General features: G+C 32.1%; 1 protein-coding gene across 2 annotated transcripts in view; it reads left to right on the top strand.

Moving 5' to 3' along the window:
- The window catches only part of SPPL2A (signal peptide peptidase like 2A), a 47,890-nt gene that overhangs the window by 17,908 nt on the left and 8,021 nt on the right, over positions 1 to 21,961 (top strand). The window contains exons 6-15 of one of the 2 annotated variants that reach the window (XM_031955193.1): positions 7,634 to 7,782; positions 10,025 to 10,121; positions 10,407 to 10,508; positions 12,214 to 12,295; positions 13,079 to 13,153; positions 18,046 to 18,102; positions 18,324 to 18,377; positions 18,797 to 18,899; positions 19,903 to 19,977; positions 21,705 to 21,865. In XM_031955193.1, the coding sequence (XP_031811053.1) occupies positions 7,634 to 7,782; positions 10,025 to 10,121; positions 10,407 to 10,508; positions 12,214 to 12,295; positions 13,079 to 13,153; positions 18,046 to 18,102; positions 18,324 to 18,377; positions 18,797 to 18,899; positions 19,903 to 19,977; positions 21,705 to 21,865 (955 nt within the window). The remainder of the gene's footprint in view (positions 1 to 7,633; positions 7,783 to 10,024; positions 10,122 to 10,406; positions 10,509 to 12,213; positions 12,296 to 13,078; positions 13,154 to 18,045; positions 18,103 to 18,323; positions 18,378 to 18,796; positions 18,900 to 19,902; positions 19,978 to 21,704; positions 21,866 to 21,961) is intronic. The other variant, XM_031955194.1, reaches the window with a different exon arrangement.

The following is a 21,961-nucleotide window of genomic DNA, read 5'->3' as shown; positions in this document are numbered from 1 at the left end:
GCTTTGGTGACCCTTACAGACTGGTTAGTTCATTGGTTGTTGTCCTTTGTTCTTGAAGAGAACCAAAATGCCATCACTCTGTTAGATTCAAGTTAGGGTGTCCAGGTGTTACTGGTCTGACCAATATGAGTTCATAATGCTCTAACTTGAGTCAGACACAAATAGTCCCTATGAACATTTGGCATGGTGTCTCAAACTTTGAGCATTTTAATTTTTTTCTGAACTAATTTGATTCTGTTTTGCTCATAGAGCATGACACTTTCTCTGATGAGGGCACACCATACTACATGTTCCTGTGCCCGTGTTTTAAAGTTCTTAAGATCTTGAGAGTGTCCTTGTATTGCTTTTTACTGACCATCTTGTGAGCACTTGCCTTATATGAGTTCTCCATAAAATAATCCTTCCGTAAAGCATACATTTGGCATTAAGAATAATGTGGCCAGCCAACAGAGTTGTGTTCTCTACAGTAGGGTTTGAATGCTTAGCAGTATAGTTCAAGAAAGAACTTCAGTGTATGGTATCTTATCCTGCCAGGTGATCTTCAGAATCTTCCTAAGACAATTCAAATGGAAATGATAACTGGCATATGCCACACGGTTGTGTATGGCTCTTCATAAGGGGAACCAAAAGGTACAAACTAATACTAAAAAAAGTGGAAAACATATTTCTCCTTTTGTTGGGCTAGTATTGTCATCTTCAAAAAAAAAAAAAAAAAAGACCCACCACAATATTCTTTTCTTCAATTAACCTTTTTCTTATTTATCAATAGTATTTTATTTTTAATACATGTAAAGATAGTTTTCCACATGTTTTTGTAAGATTTTGTGTTCCAGATTTTTCTTCTTACCTCTCCTCCTCCCTTCAATTTAACTTTTTTTTTGGTTATAATTCTAGTAAATATATATATAATGTCTAAGGCTGTAGTTCTGTGACATGGTCATATGTCTAAGGTCTATATATTTAATATACATTTGCATTTAACTAGGTGAACATGCTTCATCTGTATCATCATTTAAGATGCCCTTTTTGTATTTGTTCAGATATTGGTGAGTACCAAACATTGACTCAAATTAAGAGGAAAACTTGAAAACAAAAGAAATGTAAGAGAGAAATGAACTTAAATACTATTTGGAAAGAGCATTAAGATAATTTTTTAATCACATCTGCTCATGTACATATGAATGGTTTTCTCTTCTTGCCCAAAAATAAAACTCATGTGAAAGAATTAGAAATTTTTATGTAACATGTAACATATAACATTTAGGGATGTTGCGTTAGCATTTTAATTTATTATCTTGACTTTAAAATATTATTCATTTAGTTTTATGTTTTGCATATTCCACAATATTCAATCATCTTATTTGATTATGAAGCTCTTTGATATCAGCCATCCTTTTTATAGGCTGTTTTTGAGAATGTTTGAAATAATTATTGTTCTAGTGAAATTGCTGCTTCACAGATTTTTATTGTACACTTTTAGTCACTTTAAAAGTCACTTTGTTTTTTTCCTCTGTCTCAGAAACGTACTAGAATATGTCACACTTAAAAGCTTATGTTCAATCTTTGCTCCCCAAATTAAAGAACTCTAACTAAGCTTTTCAGGAACTTAATCAGAATACATATCACAAAGAACCTTAAGATACATAATTACCAGGATACTTCTACAAAACATAAAAATAAAACCATCATGAGGAATACAATGACAGGTTTTCAAGTATATAAAGACATAGGGGGGCAAACTTTGTATCTCTATTGAAGACAATAGCTTTTTACAATGTGATCAAAGTAAGTACATAGATTTTTAGAATTAGGAAAAGAGTAAAGAAGGCCTAATATAAGAAAAGAAAATCACGTGCAAAAATGTAGGTGTACCCAAAGCAGGGAGAGGTAGACATTGCAAAGTGATATTCTTAAAGCATGTCTGCCTATGTCATATCACTACTCAGTAATCTACAGCTGCTCTCTATTACTTGTGAGAACAAATGCATATACCAATGTTTGCCATTTACAGCCCTTCACATTCCGTAACTTGCCTTTCCAACTTCACATACTCTGTTACCTTGCTCTTCCTCACAAATGACATTCCATTTTTTCTATGTGGCTTTTACATAACCTGTCCCCCATTTTTGTAATATAATTCACTTTTGCAAGCTCTTTGAATACTTAATTTCCTTCACAGTTCCATTCAAATGCCACCCACATGAGCCCTTTCTATATGAATCCTTTCTTATTGTCTCCTACCCAAGTATTAGTACTTCTACCCCCAAATTATCTTTTAAAAGTTTATATATATATATGCATATGCATACATGTTGTTTCCCCAAGTAGAATTGGGGAACTAATTTTGAAAAGAGACTTTCATTTTTGTCTTTTTATGCCTAGTGCTTGGCACATAATAGATAAAAAATGCTTGTTGATTGGTTGGTTGACCAAGTATAAGATTTTCTTAGAAAATAGAAATATAAACTGTAAAAAGATTATAATGTAGCATGTAAATGTTATTCAGCATATTATTTAGCAAGGGGTCTGGTAAATTGCAAAAAAAAAAAAAAAAAAAAGGTTTTGAGAGCCAGATCAAAATAGATTGTTCTGTCAAATAGAAAATATTTAGTTACTTTAGGAAATGAAAGCAAAAGATCACAGATTCCACATGAATACTTCAAGATAGAGAATTCAAGACTATTATAAATAGATCACATATCCTCAAGCATAATTCTTTTAACATTAAGTTGATATAGAAAAAATATTCTTATTCTCTTTGGACAGTTGACAATATGTATAGCTGATTTAAGACAAGTTTGGTTTTGGGTTTTATTGTATTTTTCATAATTTATAGGTGAATTGCAATTTAAAATGTAGCATTAAGACAAAGATTGCAGAACATAAATTTCTTCTTCCTCTCCAAAAAACCATCCTGTGTCAAGTTTACTAAAATAATGAAAATAAATACCTAAAACCTTATTGAAGGCATTTGTATCTAGACAGTACTGTAAATGTATTTTTTTTGCAAATGTTCATTTTTTAAAAATGACTTTTAAAATTCTTCTTTACTGTGAACAATATCAGAGGGTTGACTTCTTTTTTTTTATTAAGCTAACACATAACCCTTTCCAAACATCTTAAAACTCTTTTTAATTTCTACCTACCATTCAATTATTCAGTCATTTCAGTTGTATATAACTTTTTCTTTTTTTCCTTTTTTTTCTTTTTTTTTGGAGGCAATTAGGGTTAAGTGACTTTTTTTTGAAGAGTTTTCTTCACTGTTCTTCATTTTTACTTATCCTGCATTGTCCTATATTTATCAGAGTTACTGTTGATCAGTTTGGGTTTTTTTTTTCTTTTATGTTTTTTATGCTTTTAAATTTTTGGGAGAGGTTTTTGCTGGCCATATTCCCTCCGAGGCTTCTGTATTTATCCTTCCCAGAAAAACATCTTTCTGTATCTTGTGACTTTAAGAGGGAGAGAGAGGCTTCTGTTTTGTTTTTTCCTCTTTAGCAATAGGACTTAATATTTTCAACTTTGGAAGAACTGAAAGATAAATAAAATGTGTTTTTTTTCCAAGTTCACCTCTTGTGACAGTTCTTTTGTACAGTTCCCAAAGTGGCCTCAAAAAGGTCATGAGCAAATTTCAAGTCTGCTTTCTCACGTATTGAAATGCCAAGACCTTGTACTGAAGGAATCATATTTGAACAGATAGTAAAAGTCATGGTAAAGTTGGTACCAAACAAAGGTAACAATGAGTCTAAGCTTTCTCCATGATAGTGAAGGAAATATTAAATCCCACTAATATGTCTAATCATTCAGAATACTGTATTACATGACAGTTTTCATTCTAAACCCAGTACTTAGAGCCAGAATGCATAGCATCTTAAACTGAATGCATACTGATTCCAGGACATTCTCTGAATATAGATTTAGATGATGGTTATTGTTTTAAAGTCTTGATATGAATGTTCTTTGCTGTGTTTCGGCTGTTTTGCTCTGGAATCTAATTCTTTTTTGCCTTTCCCCAAGATAAAGATACAAAGCTTAATTGAAAATTCTTGTTGATAATGTTCCACTTTAACATATTCTATTCTGACATGCTTTTAAAATATTCTCTTTGTTGATATGGTTAATGACAAGTTTAGACTCACCTACCTTTATGAGATAATTTTTTTATAAAAAAGGGATTTGATTATAATTTATATTAATACATTAAAGAATTTTTATTTTTTTCTGTGTTAGAACACCTTATCTGGACACAGATGACTACTGTATCAAACTTATATTCTTAGAAGGCCTGCTATAGAGTTAGAGATGTTAAATGATTTGCCCATGATCACAAGCTAATAAATTTCAGAACTTGATCTTTGAATCAGTTTTTCTGACTCCCAAGTCCAGAAACTATCCACTGTCATACAACAGTTCTAGTTTTTTTACTAAGTTTCAAAATATGTTTTGTTTCTTTCTTTAAAAGTAGGTGAAATGGTATATTGTTTTCAGAACTGTCCTTTGAAGTCCAGACTTTTTTCAACTAGATCCAATTTTTATGGCAATAATTCTCTATTGTCTTATTATTAGGTGAGGATGAGGGAGTCCCCATACCAAGAATCATCATAGATTCTTCAATTCATAGAATTCATAATAGACTCAAACACAAGTATTTGTATGAATGCTTGTCCAAAAATAAAACAAATAAACAAACAAAAACATTGACTGAGGTTCTTGTATGCAGGCATCCTGTGGAGATGTTGTGATTTTTGGTCCAGATCACCACAGTAAAATAAGTCACAAACTTTTTGGTTTCTCAGTATATACAAAAATTACATTTTTACTGTACTGTAGTAATTGTACATTATTAGTGCAGTAGTATTATGTCTAAAGAAATGTACATAGTTGAATTAAAAAGTATTTTGTTGCTAAAAACAATTGTTAACTATCATCTCAGCTTTCAACAAATCTTATTTGCTGTTAGAGGTTTTGCCTCATGTTGATGACTGTTGGCTTATTAGGGCACTGGCTGTGGCAATTTCTTTAAGACAACAATGAAACTTGCCAAATTGATTGATTCTTCCTTTCAGAAAAGATTCCTCCATAGCATATGATGCTGCTTGATAGCATTTTTCCCATAGTGGAACTTCTTTCAATATTGGAATCACAAACTAGTTCCAATTGTTCTGTAAAGAAGAGAACCAGCTCCAGAGAGAAAACAGTGGGAAATGAGTATGGACCACAACATAGCATTTCCACTCTTTCTTTTATTGTTTGCTTGCATTTTTGTTTTCCTTCTCAGGTTTTTTCCTTTCTTTCTAGATCCGATTTTCCTAATGCAGCAAAATAACTGCATAAATATGTATACATATATTAGATTTAACATATACTTTAACATATTTAACATGTATTGGACTACCTGCCATCTAGGGGAGGGAATGGAGGAAAGGAGGGGATAATTTGGAACAGAAGGCTTTGCAAGGGTCAATGTTGAAAATTTACCCATGCATATGTTTTATAAATAAAAATCTATAATTTAAAAAAAAACTAAAAAAAAAAAAAAAAAAAAGACAATATTGGAATCAATCCTATAAAATCCTGTTACTGCTTTCACAAGTAAGTTTATATAATATTCTTCAGTATTGTTGTATCTCAGGGAATAGGGAAATCAGAGAAGTGGGAAAGAGATGGAGGATCGGCTGGTCAGTGGAATAGTTAGAAGACACTTATTTATTAAGTTCATCATTTCATAGGAGCATTGTGGCACTCCAAAACAGTTACAATAGAAACAACTAAGATTACCAATTGCAGGTCACCATAACAGATATAATAATAATTTTAAAGTTTGAAATATTTTGAGAATTACCAAAATGTGACACAGAGACATGATGTGAGCACATGCTTCTAGAAAAATGGCACCAGTAGTCTTGTTCAACACAATATTACCAGAAGCTTTGAATTTGTTTAAAAAAAAAAAAAAAAAAAAGGTGTGGGAAGGCAGCTAGGTAGCTCAGTGGATAGAGCACTAGCCCTGAAGTCAGGAGGACCTGAGTTCAAATTTGGTCTCAGACACTTAATACTTCCTAGCTGTGTGACCCTAGGCAAATCACTTAACCCCAATTGCCTCAGCAAAAAACCAACCAAACAAAAAACACCCTACTATCTCTGAAGCACAGTGAAGTGAAATATAATAAAATGAATATAGTTTTATACAGGCAAGACATGAATGCAAGGAAGAAAGAGAAAGAAAAAAATGAAGACCACTTACTTTTTTTGAGTCTTAAAATATGAAATTAACTAGCTAATTAGCTGGATTGTGTCCACAGATAGGTCAATATTTAGCAGAACTCTTAGTTTGAAAAATCTAATTCTTAATGAGAATGTGAACATTATTTTTCCACAATCTTACTTATAGTTATAGATCAAAAATGATAGAAAGGATAGTTAAATCTATTGGACTTGGATGACTGCAGGGATTGAAATAACACATCTGTAATTGAAGTTTTAATACAGACATTACAGAATATAGAGTAGCTATATCATTTTAAAAAATGTTTCTAATCTTTTGACTTAGTAATCATTACTACTAAATATTAAACTTATTTTAAACTAAATCAGCTTATTAATATTCATTCAGCTCTAGTTCAGGAACTGAAATTTAGATCATGTAGGACTTTAATCGTTGAACAACCGAACCTTTAATAGAGGTTGCACCATTTGGATGTCCTGATCCAACATCAAGGTCCGTAAACCCTAATTTTCGATATGGGCTCTCAAATAGGATTGCACGGTTAAATTTAGAAAGTCTACAAAGAAGATAATGGAAAAATTTTTGCCCTTTACGTGACAATTTAGAAAGTAAAAAGTATACTCAAACAAAAATTCATATATTGTTATTAAAATAACTCTTAAAGAGGACACTAACAAGGGAAAAGAAGCATTCTATAGGAAAGACAATAATTTTAATGTTATTGCATTGATTAATAATAATTATATTTTGATGTTTCAAATCACAACATTTTAAATCTTTTAACTTTATGCAGCAATAACAATATAATAAGCTTAATTTAAGTTTTTGTGTCATAAATATTATCAAGTTGTTCAGATACAAAAGTTTGACCCAGATCCTCTTCTAAAATGATATTGGTCAGAACAGTAAGTGTTTCATTTAATATTGTGTTTCAAATGATGGCATTAGGAGTTTTTTTAAAGAGACTGTGTTAATTTCTTTTTTATGTTGCCCTTGGAATGTTAATCCTAAATATCTCTTTAAAGCTAATGGTAAAATGGTATTTAAGAATTTATCTGAACCTTGCTTGAATCAATTTTTATTTTTAATTCATATAAACTCATGTGTTTATACTATTATTTTCTATCTGCTTTGCTGCCAAGTTTTTCTATAGTCCTGTCCCTTTTTTGTTCCCTTATCATTTCGTATCCCACCCCAGTTCAACTGATCTCTCCAGGAATTGTTCTAGACAAAATTATAAAGGAGATGATATTTGTGTTCACAATCTACACATCTATTCAGCTGGATGTGATCTCTATTGGTGAAAGTGTTGTCACACAAGAATTCCCTTTGCTGAAGAAGATTCTTTAAGTATTTGTGTGAGTGTTTGACAGAATAAGGTTGACTGAGACTCTTAAATGTATTTTGCAGGGAGGACATGAAGGCAGTGACAAATACTGAAGATAGAGAAATAAAAAAGAAAGAAGACTCCTTAACTTTTACTCCACTTACAGTTATAATGTTTGTGGTTGGCTGTTGTGTTATAATTATCTTACTTTATTTCTTCTACAAGTGGCTAGGTAAGAAATTAGCTTTTTTAAAAGTTTTGGTATATATTACCCTAATCCATTTCCATGAACTTCCTCTTTTATTTAAATAAAGACTTTTTTTAATGAAAACTTGGATGTCTGATTTAACTTATTTCGTTTTTAATGCTGTCAAAATTTAAAATTCTTCCACCCTTGTTAGTTTAGATGTTACTTTGTAATCTCAATAAGAGAATTAATTCTTGACAAAGCAGAAGTACTTGCTATCGTATAATTAATTTTTCTTCCCTAAAGACTAAAACATAATTGTATTTAAAATAGTGCTCTAAGTTTTTTTTTTCATGCATGAATTAGAAGGATTTCAAATATAATGCTCCAAAAGTGTAGTCCATATATTTTTGAGTTAAAATGGTTTGGCATTTGAGTTGGTATTAATTAAATTTTATTTTAAAAATATCTTTATATATTAATCTTTTATCATTAATCCAGATCCTCTATACCAAATTGAGAATTATATCATATTACAGTATAATCAGGAATATGGTTGGTGGCCTGTGGAATAGCTTGAATTTTTTGTACCCTGATGGCTGAGGTGAAAGTTAGAATAATCCTCTTTCTAGTATAGCCTCTTGGAAACTTGCCAGTCCTGCTTTTGTAACTGTCCAACAAAGGCCAAAGTGTATAATAGCAAGAAGAGGGAAATGGGAGAAAAAAGAACATTCATGAAGATCACCCAAAAACCTTTCCCAAGCCACTCTTCAAAGAATATTAGCCTAAAATGGGGGTGAAGAACCTGAGATTTCATATCTTGAATCATTTGCTTAATTCATCTGCCTTTGGAAAATATTTCTAAAACATCCCTCAATCTATGACAACTGTACTTTAGCTTTCTTTAATAGCATTTTTAATTTAGTCAATATGTTAATCCATTCTTTTTTTTTTCCTGGCCCACTGCTACAGTTCAGACCATCATCTCTCACAAAAACTATCATACTTGTTTTACTGCCTCTTTTTTTTCTCTTCCTAAGCCATCGTTTACTCAGCTGCCAAAATAACTGTAGTAGATCTGATGACCTTACTCTCCAGTTCCAGTGGCTCACTATTGCCTACTGAGATAAATTAGAAATTCCTTAACTTGGTATTCATAGTCCTCTACAATATGTTTCCCACCTTCCTTTCTTATTTAACATTACTCCTATCCAATATCCTGTATCCCAGACAAACTAGTCTATTGATTGTTTCTTGATTTCATCTTTCCCATCTATGTTCATTTTGTATACATCATCCTTCCGACCTCTTCCCTTCCCATTCCATGCCTCTGCCTCAAACATACATGCACCCCTGGAATATAGTCTCTCGGACTATGTTCAGATTCTTCTCTTTAAAGTCTCGGCCCAGGTACCACTTCCTCAATTAAGTCTTTGATCCCTCCCTCCACCCAACTTGAACTAAAAGTATTTCCTCCCTCAAATTTCTCATAACTCTAATCTTTCATGTGCCTATATTACATTTATTTGTATATGTCTCATCCACATCTTATATGTATTATTTCTTGTTTAATCACCCCTATAGGGATGATTTCCCTGGCTCTAGACTTGTCCTCCTCTCTTGAATAAGTCTTGAAGTGGTCTCAGTTTCACTGAAACTTCAAAATGCCTATGCAGCAAAATTATCATTTTGAAGTATTGAGAAATGAAAAAAAAGAAAACAATCTTTTAAGTGTAGTAATTTTATCACAAAAATAATTTTAAATAAAAACACATGTATATTAAATATTGAAAACTATATTAAAAACTTTTAAAAAAGGTACTGTATTACATGGCTATGGCCACAGAGTAAATCAATTTATATCCTATAAATATTATATAAACCCGCAGAAATAATTTATATATTGTTAGATTATTAGGTATGCGTTATTATGTATTTCAAATAAGCAGAATAAAGGAATTCATTTTTCTTTCTTAAGTATTCTTGGATTTATTTTATTAAAACTCACATGATTATGTTAGTTTAAATTTTAGAATGAATGGTTTTCAAACAACTACTGGCATACAAGTAACTCTCCCACTTCTCTTACAGATCCCTAAATAAGCATTCAGTCAAAGATACCATCACATTGCAGTCTAGTCAGTCTAATTGGATATTCTTTGAGCATCTATTTAAAATCGTTTTTTTTAAAACAATCATTTGAAATATGGTGTTCAGAAATGTTATGCCATGTAACAGTATTTTACTGACATTTCTTTTTTCATTTAATATTTCTCTTTTTTTCCAGTCTATGTTATGATAGCAATTTTCTGTTTGGCATCTTCAATGAGTTTATACAACTGCCTTTCATCACTAATTAGGAAAATACCATATGGACAATGCAGGTATGAATTTTTCTGGACAACTATAAAATTTTTCCATTAGCTATTGAAGGTAGACACAGAAAAAGTGGAAATTTCAAAATAGCACACATTTAAACACTTTATTATCAGTTGCTCTATTTAAAAGTGGTTATTGTAGCAACTTTAGCACTGAACAGTTGTTTTTGTATTTGTTTTGGCTCTATTGTGAGCCTACTCAACCTAACCCAGCCACTACCCCCAATCTGTTTTAGTACTTGACAAACTAAATTAACTCCCTTTGTTTTTTTGTTTGTTTCTTTCTTTTAGGATTGCTTGTGGCAGTAAAAGCTTTGAAGTGAGACTTCTTTTTCTTGCAGTATTTTGTATATCTCTGGCTGTTGTTTGGGCTGTATTTCGAAATGATGACAGGTGGGAGATCAATTTTTACAACTTTAAATTAGAGACAAGAGTGTTACATATTTCACTCAGATAAACGTCTTTTGGCTGAGGAATTTGTGACTTATCCTGGAATATCATAGTCTTTAAAAAATGAATTTTTAGGAAAAACCATGTCAAATAAATAGTTCTCAAGTTGATTGACTTGTATCCAAATGTACAAAAATATTTGAAACTATGATTTCATTTTTAAATGTAGGCTTAAAAATAAAGCTAAAAAGCCATTTAATGAATTATTAACATTGTTAAAAGTTGATAGAAATTAATACATCTAAATGTTTAGCTTATTATTTAGGAGAGTTATTCTACAAGCTTGCAACATTTTAAAAACAAATTTAGCATTATTGTATCCTTTTCTCATCATAATGCTTAATATTCTACCATGTCATTGTTTTGTTACATATAGGAAATATTGCTTTCTTAATTTTTTGAACAACAGTTGACAATAAACAATCATAAAATCATAAATATACAGCTAGAAGGGACCTTAGAGATCATTAACTCACTCCTTTTATAGATGAGGTAACTGAAATCCAGAGCAAATGACTTGCTCAGGGTCAGATAGCTAATTTCTAAAGCAGTATTTGAACCCATGTTTTCCAGAGTCTAAGTCCAGCACTCTGTTACACAATGCTACCCAGTGGTCATATCACAGGGACTTCAGTCCTGAGCTTTTTTCCCTTTTCTTTCTTGATAGTTTCACACTTTCTCATGACTTCATTTAACAGCTCCATGGAAATAACTTTTCCAATATTCTAACTCTTCTGAGTTCATTTCCAGTTATCTGCTAAGTATCTCTTTTTCTATGACCTTGCTGGTACCTAAAGTTTAACATGGTCACAGTGAATTCATTTCCACCAGAAAACCTATCCTTTCCTTTAAATGGTCTACTTACATTGATGGTGCCAATCACCTTTGAGAAACTTTGAATCATTCTTGACCTGTTCTAGTCATTTATTACCCATATAAAGTCATTTATAAAGGCTTTTTCATTTAGGTTCTACAGTCTCATATTTATTCCTTCCTTTCAAATTCAACTGCATTCACTCTAGTTCAGGAATTCACTACCATCTTTACTTAGCATAATTGTAATGTCTTCTTGACTTGTCTTTCTGCTACCAGACTCTTATTTCCTGTATAACTTTCAATAATTTTCAAATCATGTTACTTCTCAACCCAAAAACTGTTTTATTAACTTCCTTTTAAAGTCCTTTATAGTAGCATATAACTCTTTCTATAATTTGGTCTACTATTTCAGCCTTATATCCCATTACTTCCCTTCACTCTTTCTACATCTAAGTCAAATCAGAATACACACCATCAGCTCTTTTTCTCTTCCCTTCTCCCATCTCTATACTATGCTTTTCTCACCCATCTCCTAAATGGAGATCCATCCATTCTCTCAAGATCTAACTCAAATATGCTCCATCTTTTCCATCTTTTGAAAGAGAGATTTCTCCTCCAAGAATATGCCTTATTTCTCTTATTATGAATTTCCTGAGGATTCAGTCTAATTTTTAGTTCAATTTTTTTCTACCAAATATTTGACACATGATAATGGATGTTTAATGTTTATTGTATTGATTTTGTTAGACATATTATTCATTGTGACCTCTCTATTTTGTGGGGATCCATTTTAAAAATAATTGCAAATAATGAAATTAATATCTTATTTTAGATGGGCCTGGATTTTACAAGATCTCTTGGGAATGGCTTTCTGTCTGAATCTAATTAAAACATTGAAATTACCCAATTTCAAGGTAGAGTATATTTTTGTCCTATCCAAAGTATACTAATTATGTGCATGAGTAATAAGAAAATAATGTCATATTTGTAAAGTACCTTTATGGTTACAAAGTACTTGCTGTATATTATCTTACTCAACCCTGGTACTGTGAAGTAATAAAAAGTACTTACATCTTCCCCACTTCACATTTGTGATCACTGAGACCCACAACTGTGAAGTTTAGCAAGCTGAGGGAGCTGAGCCTTGGACCTAAGTCTTCTAGTTCTAAGTTCCTACTCTTCCTACTACACCATGCTGCCTGTTTGAATGATGACATACATACTGAATAGCCTTGTAGAAAATGGAGAAATTTAACAAAGGACTTTCTTTTGAATCAGTGCTATTAAAAGAAATGAAAGCTATCTCCAGTCTTCCTGATCTATTTCTTGCCACTAGACTCTAGTCTTCCTGATCTCTTTCTTGCCACTGGACCTAGGTGGTTCTGGAGTTTAAAGTGAGGTGGGTGACTTTACATAGCCCTCCCTTACTTAAATCCAATTCACTTGCATGTCATGGCAATACTTCCCTAATGTCATGGTTCTCTTTGAGAATGAAGAACAAGCAATATTCAAAAAAATAAAAACAGTAGAAAGAAAAACAAAATCTTTTTTTGTCTTATAGGACAAAATTAGAAATAGCAATTGTGTAAAGATTGGTTGGTTTTTTTAATAGGTATATAGATGTATGATTATCTGAAAGTACTATCAATGCTTTCTTAGGATGTGTGAAATATAATCTCTAATTTTTTTCCCAATAGGCTTGTGTAATACTTCTAGTTCTCCTCCTCATCTATGATGTATTTTTTGTTTTCATAACACCATTCATCACAAAGGTATGTTAATATTTCTAAAATTTACATATAACATTCTGAGAAATGACATTTATTCAGTTCTTTAAATCGTTTGTGCATGAGGATTTTGCCATGAAATTGAAATCTGTATGCCCTTATGAATCCTCTCCCCCATTTTGAAGTATTTTGAGAATTCTTATTCTTCAATTAAAACAATTTCATAGAGAGTATAATGGTATTTTTGTGCATTTTTAACTAAAAAATTGTTTCAGTTTGAGATACTAATAATATGCATGGTGTTGGCTTCCCCCCCCCCTTTAATTCTTTCATTCCCCATTCTGCAACTTAAGAAGCTTTATCATCATTATCTGATCACTCCTACTTTGCTTCTCACTCATCCTTTTCTTGATTTGTGTTTCTTTCTCCTGAGTTTCTAAAAGTTATGTGTTTTTCCTTTCTTAACTCATTTTTTGCCTATCCATACCATTTCTAATTTTTCAAACCAACTTTATCACTCCATCAATTGTTTCCTTCTTTCTTTCCTAGTGATTTTTAAATTTATAATAAAAACTTTTATTATGTTTAATGTATACTATAATCCCAAGGATATGATCTAGTAGTGATGAATAATAGAGAAAGCTCTTTTTCAAATAATTTTGAATTGGAAAATTGTATTTTGAATTTATCACCAGCTATAATATTTTGCTAGCATATTCCATTTTTATAGATAGAGTGATGAGGCTATATCTATGAATGGGAAAAAAATAACACTGTTGTATGTTTTTCATGAATCATATAATATGACATTATCTCATTTGATCTAAAAACAGCCCAGTGAAATAGTCAGTGCAAATAGTCAGTTGCTTTGCATCTTAATACCTGAAGATCACTTGGCATACATAAGTATAAAATTAGTGTTATGACTTGTAATATGAATTTTTATTAAAATTCTTATCTTCTAGACCATATTATAAGCGCCACCAAATCTTTTCAGGTTAAGGGCTTACATCACTTTGCATGTATTTATAAGAAGCAGTAAAACCATTATAAGAAATACCATTATTGTGGCAGATTCCAAATAGCAAACCTATTTCAATAATTGGCCTATACTAACAGTACTTTATTGAATCTTCATAACATAATATAGTAAACAAATACTTTCTCTAGTCTCTGTCCAGATGATATGTACTCTATAAAGGAATGTCCTTATAAAAGGAATGTTCTTTATCAATTCAGTGTACAAAGAAAAAGAGAGATGGATGGATATAGATAGGTAGATAGATAGATAGATAGATATAGATACATATATATATATATATATATATATATAGAGAGAGAGAGAGAGAGAGAGAGAGAGAGAGAGGGAGGGAGGGAGGGAGGGAGGAAGGGAGGTGGGGAAAGAGGGGGGAAGAGAGGGAGAGAAAGAGAAACAGAGAGAGAACAAAGTATGCAAGGGAAATTTGAACTGGAGCTGAACTCTTTATAGTTATGGTATTCTGCTTTACACCAATAAGCAACTATCCTTTGGGTACCATTATTTCTTTTTTGTCTCAGTCCTATAAACCATTTCTGTGAGAAATACTTCCCCTGCCACTTTCCAAATCAAAGCAGAAGCACACAAGAAAAGACTAAAGATCTGTAACTTCTAAGGTCTATCCCTTAGGGACATATAGGTTTAAAAACCTATAATTATGTGACCTGAGGAAGAATAACATATATACAACTATTCCCTCTTCCTTCTACTAGGTATAATTTTTTTTTCTTTCTTGTTCTACTCTTAGCCCTAGGAATTAGAAATGTTTATTAGCTTTATATTCATATAGTAAAATTGAAAAGCAGCAACAAAAAGCAAATGAATTCTATTAAAGTTTTTATATTGGGATTAAATTTACACACTTAGGCTGTTGATGTCACCTCATTACATAGTCATTAATTTAATCTCAGATAATTTCATTCTTAATTTTTCCATTTTTGCTGTTATGCTTAGAAGGTTTGAACCTTGGAAGTGCTACATCATGTCCATGAACCTAATAGATTTATAGCAGGTAGGCATGTAGGTATAGAAGTAGGAATATAAGATTGCATGTATTTAGAACATGTGAAAATATTAATAAACTTAAGTTTGGGGTTACAAGAATTCATAAGCAAATGAGTCACAGTCAACTCTCCATTAAATGGAAATCCAATTATGACATAGAAATATGATTTAAGAAATAGCCTTACCGTTTATTTTGTCACCTTCCCCTTTAATTTAATGACTTAATTAACTAGTTCTTATTAAACATTTACTATCTGCCAGGCATTGCACTAAGGCATAGCAATATAAAGAAAGGAAAAATCAGTTTTTACCTTCTCTAATGAATGAGGAAATGTAACTAACTAAGTGCATATAGTTGTATGTGGAATTATATGGAAGATAATCTCAAAGATAAGACAGGAAAAGGTTTCCTGCAGAAGATGAGATTTGAACTGAATCTTGATAGAACCAAAAAAACTAAAAGATAAGATATGAAGAGCATTCCAGGCATAGGGGAGAGGCATTACAAAAGCAGGAAGCTGGGAGATATACAAGCAAATAGACCATGGTAGCTAGATTATAGATTATGTGAAGGGGAATAAGATATAATACTGAAAGAATAAGAAGTCAAGTTACAAAATGCTTTAAATGCCATACAGGGAACATTAGATTTAATTCTGGAGATAAGAGAGAAACCACTAGAGTTTTTCAAGAACAGGTGTGTATCATGGTCAGATCCATGCTTCACAAAAATCACATTGAATTGGAGTAAGAGAATGCTGCCACAGAGAGCTCAAATAGAAAGCTATGACAGTTGTATGGGAGAGATGTAATATAGAAACCAAAGTGGTAGATCTACTGAAAAACTTTTAGCAGTGGAGTTAAGTGGAACTATTCATCTATTAGAGCATAGTCTGGTAGTCATTTTAACTGGATGGGGTGATATGGATAGACTGAAGTAAGGTAAGAATGAAGGTAAGACCGGTTAAGAGGCTCTAGTTCAGGTAAGTAGTATATACTATCTTTATACTAGTGTAATAGCAGTTTTTAGAGGAGGATATATCCTCCTCTAAAAACTGCTATTACACTAGTATAAATATATATATATACTAGTATATATATATATATATATAGTATATACACTAGTGTATATATATAGAGGGGGGAAGGGAGGGAGAGGGACGGGCCGGGGGGGGGAGAGAGGGAGGGAGGGAGGAAGGGGATAGATTCCAGAGATATTATGTAGGTAGAGTAGACATGAGATGCTAACTAATTAGATAGGAGAGGTAAAGGAAGTAGTAGAATAAAAAAATTATACCAAGTTTCAAAAGTAGAAGACTCAGTAAATCATGGTACCACTCACAGAAATAGTGAAGTAATAATTAAGAGCAGATTTCAATTTTAACAGACCGAATTTTGAGGTACTAGTGAGACTTCCAAGTTGAAAAGTTTTATAGGAATTTGAAGTCATTGAGTTTTGTGTCTGGACCTTAGAAGTCAGGTAGTTTATTTAAAACCTTGATTTTTAAATATGCAGAAATAGGCCCAGAAATGTGGATTTAGCCAGTAACTTGTGTAAGTTATTATATAAGTAATAACTAATATAGACAGGATTCAAAATGAAAAAGAAGAAAATAGGTGACAATGCAAAGAACTTTGGATGGGTGGAGGAGCTTTGTATGTCCTTAGTTTGGGGTTGTTTTGTTTATTTTAATTAATATTTTGTTTTACTTCTTCCTTATTTTCCCAGGAAGTTGTCTGATATGACAAATAGTATTTTTTTGAGAGGTAGGGAAAAGTTCTTAACTTTCTTTAAAAAGTAAGCTAAACTGTGGAAAGACTGACAACTAACTACAGTTAGTAATTTTATTACTCCTGGGACCCTGCTCAGGAGCAAAAGAGTCTTTAAAAAACACAGTTGATTACCTCTCCAACCCAGGAAACAAAGTAAAGGGGGAATCCTTAGTCTGTCATAACATTTCCTTTAATACCATCAGTTTTGTTTTTAATACCTGTTTACCTTCATAACCTATTTTGCTTTGAGATGATAGAACTTTAAAATCTGTGTCCCACAGCATCCTCAGTCCAGTGACTAAAGAGTTTTTGCCATCTCCATGCCAAGCTCCATCTCCAGAAATTGTTTACACAGAAGTTTATTTTGCTTCTCTCCCCCTTTCACTTTATACTCTCCTCTGATAGAAACTTTAGGCAAAAAAAAGGTCACAGAATGCTAATTCCAGCATGGAGTGTGGAAAGAGTACAAAATTGAATATGAGCAGCTTATAAGGTCAGGAGGCTTATAGAGCTTTCCAGTTCCTTTTAGGCTGTTCTTCCATTCAGCAGCTATTAATGACTATTTGTTACAGTATTGATTGTTTAGAAGGTCATTTAATTGCTATGCAATATAGTTTCATTATTATACAATAAGTGTTGCGACTTTTCAGAGAATTATATCTGAATTAAAATATAAATATGAAGTTATTAGCTAAATATTACAGATTTGTAGTTATCATTATTAATTATTCATGCAGATAATGAAGAGTTGACTGTGATTATCAGAATTATATGTTAGTACAGAACAATACTTTGGTTTACTTTGTTAAACTGGGTGCATTTTATTCTCTGTCAGTCACTGATGTTTTATCAACACCATTGTAGGAAGAACAAGTGTACATTTTATTCTCTGTCAGTCACTGATGTTTTATCAACACCATTGTAAGAAGAACAAGTGTGCTAGGTATTTTTGAGTTGTATGTTAAGTGACTGCATTCTATTTGGTTTTCTATTTTTGCTATTTACTCATTCAGCAAATATTAACCAGATAGATGCTTTGTGCTAGGTGCTCAAACAGTTCTTGAAGAGTGGCAAATTGTTAAATCATTTAGAGGGCATATCTTTTTTCTTTTTCATTGAATAGAATGGGGAAAGTATCATGATCGAAGTTGCAGCTGGACCTTTTGGAAGCAATGAAAAGGTAGGAATATCTTACACAGAAATGCATTTTCATACCGAGTGTGTGTGTATACAATTAATTTTGCTGCATTTCCATAGTGTCTGCAATTAATAATTTTGTCTTCTCATTTAATTCAATGAGCACGTAGTACATATTAAGGTATAATTTTTTTCTTACAAAATATAGCCACTTTTTAGTCATTTAAAATTATTAAATACCTATTGACTTGGGTTTCATCCTAGAATGGTGGAAACTTGGTGGAAGCCACTGCTCAGCCCTCAGCTCCCCATGAGAAAGTAAGAATTGTATTTCAGATATGTTCACTGGATTCTAAATCACATCCTCTGAGATAAGATTCTTCTTTGGGGGAAAAATGGATGACCAAAATAGTCTATATTATTTCAAGACTTGAGTCATATTGTTGGTCATTGAAGTTAGACAGTGGGGCTATTGGATTATTAAGATCAATCCTATGTGTGTGTTGGGTTTCATTTTTCTAACGCTACATAATCTGCTTCTTTCAAGCTTTGTAAATCATGTGTATACACGTGTGTGTGTGAGCGTGTGTGTGTTCAATGTGTGTCCTCCAATTTTAAATTCTTTTTAAATGTTGATCAAAATGAGTAAATCAATAATTCTGATGTGAATATGTTGCTTTTAAAATGAAATAATTAAAGATTCAGATGAGGCTTAATGTCAGCATTTCCTTCTGCAGTTACCAGTTGTTATCAGAGTACCAAGGTTGATATATTTCTCAGCAATGAGTGTGTGTTTAGCCCCTGTTTCAATATTGGGTTTTGGAGACATTATTGTTCCAGGTGAGCAGTTGTCTATAATAATTTTTTTTATTTGCTTTTAACGTGGTTGTTTAAATAACTTGTTTTTCATATTTCCTTTGAATGTTAATAAATTTAGTAATTACATTGTAATTACAGGTCTATAGAGAAACTACTATTCCCAAAATTGCCTGTAAGACAAATCATATTTTTAAATTTCTATTTTAAAATGTGAGATGACTTAGAAGAACCAGGACAGGATAATAAGAAATACACTTAAAGAGGTAGTTGATGATTGGACCATTGGAGTAGGTTTCAATAAAGTAATTATCTTCTCTTTTTCTGATTCTCCATGACTCTTGAAATGCTCTCAGACCTATAGGGGATATACAGTATTGGGGCACTTCTCTTGAGAGGAATAGCTAATGTTTGATCACGGATGGTCTATGATTTAGGTGCCTATGAGGGAAACTAGGCCAGTAGATGTGTATATTAGCTAGATGTGCATTTGTGTGTATAAATATTTATTCATATAGTCAGTTCTGAGGATTCTTCATAGACTGAATTTTACAAAGGATATCTTTAATTTTAAAAAGTTTTTTAAAACTAGTTATTTCTGTACAACTATAAAACTAAAGTTGATGCTTCATTGACCTTTTAAGTTTTAGTATTAAAACTTGAAATTTTTTCATGCTATTATGAAAATTACCCTTTTTTGAAAATCATAAAATCCAGTGCTTATGAAGATGAGATATGATCCTCCTCTAATGGAGGGTTTGCCAGAGTCATAGTTAATATAATAGAAATCAAAATATTCTAAATTTAGGAGAGGATGATAAAGTTCTAGAAAGTCAGTGGAGAAAGAACCCCTTTAAGTTATCTTAGGGTTAGTGATTTCAAAGTTTTGTTAAACTTATATAGCCTCTTTTATTCCAGAGAGTTCAAGGTTCCTTACTGCCACTATAATATTGAAAGGCATACACATAAGTGAACTCATTTTAAAGGTTTTTTCCGCTAAAGAAACTAATTTTGTTGGGTTTTTTAGGTCTCCTGGTTGCTTATTGTCGAAGATTCGATATACATGTTGGTTCTTCTATCTACTATATTTCCTGTGTAATTGGCAAGTTCTTTTACTTCCTCTTTTTATTCATAATTGTATAGACAAATAGAAGACAAGTCTGGGAATATAGGTAGTAAGACTTACAGATTATAGCCCTCACTATGCTCATAGCTAGCCAGATTATGAGGAGTAGTCACTATTCTTCAGTCTACTCATTTGTCACAGGTAGATTACAATAATTATTTATTTTACCTAATTCACAAACTTTTTGAAAGGAGAAAATTAGACTGAAAAACACTAATTAGTAAAAAGAAAATAAAAATAGGTTTTTGAAAGTTAACTTGGTATAGGCCAAAGACTGGAGGCAGGAAGATCTAATTTTAAGTTCTGCTGCCTCTTACAAGGAGACTGGTTGTGTGACCCCAAGTAAATCACTGAACTCACTTCTCAATACCTCCAGGCAACTTCCTAAGAATATTAATTGATAGAATAAGTATAGCTCTTCTTTGGTAAAAAGGAGTTTCCAAATTGGGAGTTCCTTCTGCCAAAGAAATCACAGGTTTCCCGGAGTCTAGGCTCACTACATCCCCACCCCTAAAAATAGATTTAAAAGCAAAAGACTCATATAAATGTAAAGTATAATATATCATTTATCAGGAATTCCCTTATCTTGAAACTGTAATTATCCAATATACAGGCAACAACCAGGAAGTACCTATAAAAGCTTCTGAGCAACCATCCAAGATAGAATAAAGTATATATTCTTTATGTACAGAATGGCCCTTACAGCCTTTTGGTTCTTTTCAAATACAATTATAACAAACTCCTAAATCTGGTTTCTTAGCCCAGCAAATCAAAACAAGCCAAAGAAGGGAGTCTTATTATAATCAAGCATACTTATAGAAAAGACAATTGATAGTCTTTAATAAGAAAGATGGGGAAAGCTTTTTTTTTTTTTAATTAAAGCAACTCTGTATCAGTAACTCCTAAAGGTATCACCTATTGTAGTAGTATCTTAAAAGACATTCTGATATAGGAGACGCAGCACTGAACTAGGAGGCTCTTTGACCATGGGCAAATGATTTAATTCCTCTGGGTCTCAGTTATTTTTCTGAAAAATCATGGAATTAGCCTAGAATTATATTCAAAGTTTGTTTCTGCTTTAATAGTCTATTATTGATTGTATGTTCAAAATTATTACTTTGAGGGGCAGTTAGTTGGTGCAGTGAATAGAGTATCACCCCTGAAGTCAGGAAGTCAAATGTGGCCTCAGACACTTAACACTTCCTTGTTGACCCTGGGCAAGTCACTTAACCCTAATTGCCTCAGGGAAAAAAGATTACTTTGGATCATTCAGAAAAGGTTAACTATTTCTTAATATATTTTCTCCTTTTTAAGGAGTCAGAAAAGTCTGTGATACTTTTTAACTATCCAAAGTAGTTGAAACAAAATATTATTACTCAGTAGAATAATTACATTTTAGTTGTTATGGACTATGGTGCAATTCCTTCTATGGTGAGACCAGATAATTGAAGCATTACTATTACTATTTTTATCCCTAACAAATAATTAAGCTAATAATATGCATATACTCTAATCAAACTTTTAAGAGATTGTAAAGTTACTTTTCAAAAAGCATTGGGTAAAACAATCTTAAAACCATAAGTAGAAGCCAGTTTCCCAGGTCTTTCAGATGTTTAAATACAAAGTCTTCAGGAATTTTTATAATATCAGCACAGGTGCCTGTGAATATAAATGACTAATCTGTAGCATTCTTCCTTTTATAGCATATGCTGTGGGCTTGGTACTCACTTTTATAGTTCTGGTGCTAATGAAAAAGGGGCAGCCAGCTCTTCTCTACTTAGTATCTTGCACACTTATTACTGTTGTGATTATTGCTTGGAGACGTAAGGAAGTGAAGAAGATCTGGGAAGGCACTAGCTATCAGGTATGTACTTGGGTTTGTGTTGATATTTTGACTTGACTTTATTGATGATCACTGTCTCCTAGCTTACTTTGGTGTGTCATGAAGACATTCTAGAAA

The sequence above is a fragment of the Sarcophilus harrisii genome, chromosome 2 (assembly GCF_902635505.1).
Source record: "Sarcophilus harrisii chromosome 2, mSarHar1.11, whole genome shotgun sequence".
Lineage (NCBI taxonomy): Eukaryota > Metazoa > Chordata > Mammalia > Dasyuromorphia > Dasyuridae > Sarcophilus > Sarcophilus harrisii.
The sequence above is the reverse complement of the archived record's forward strand: the minus strand, read 5'-3'. Positions and strand labels throughout refer to the sequence as shown.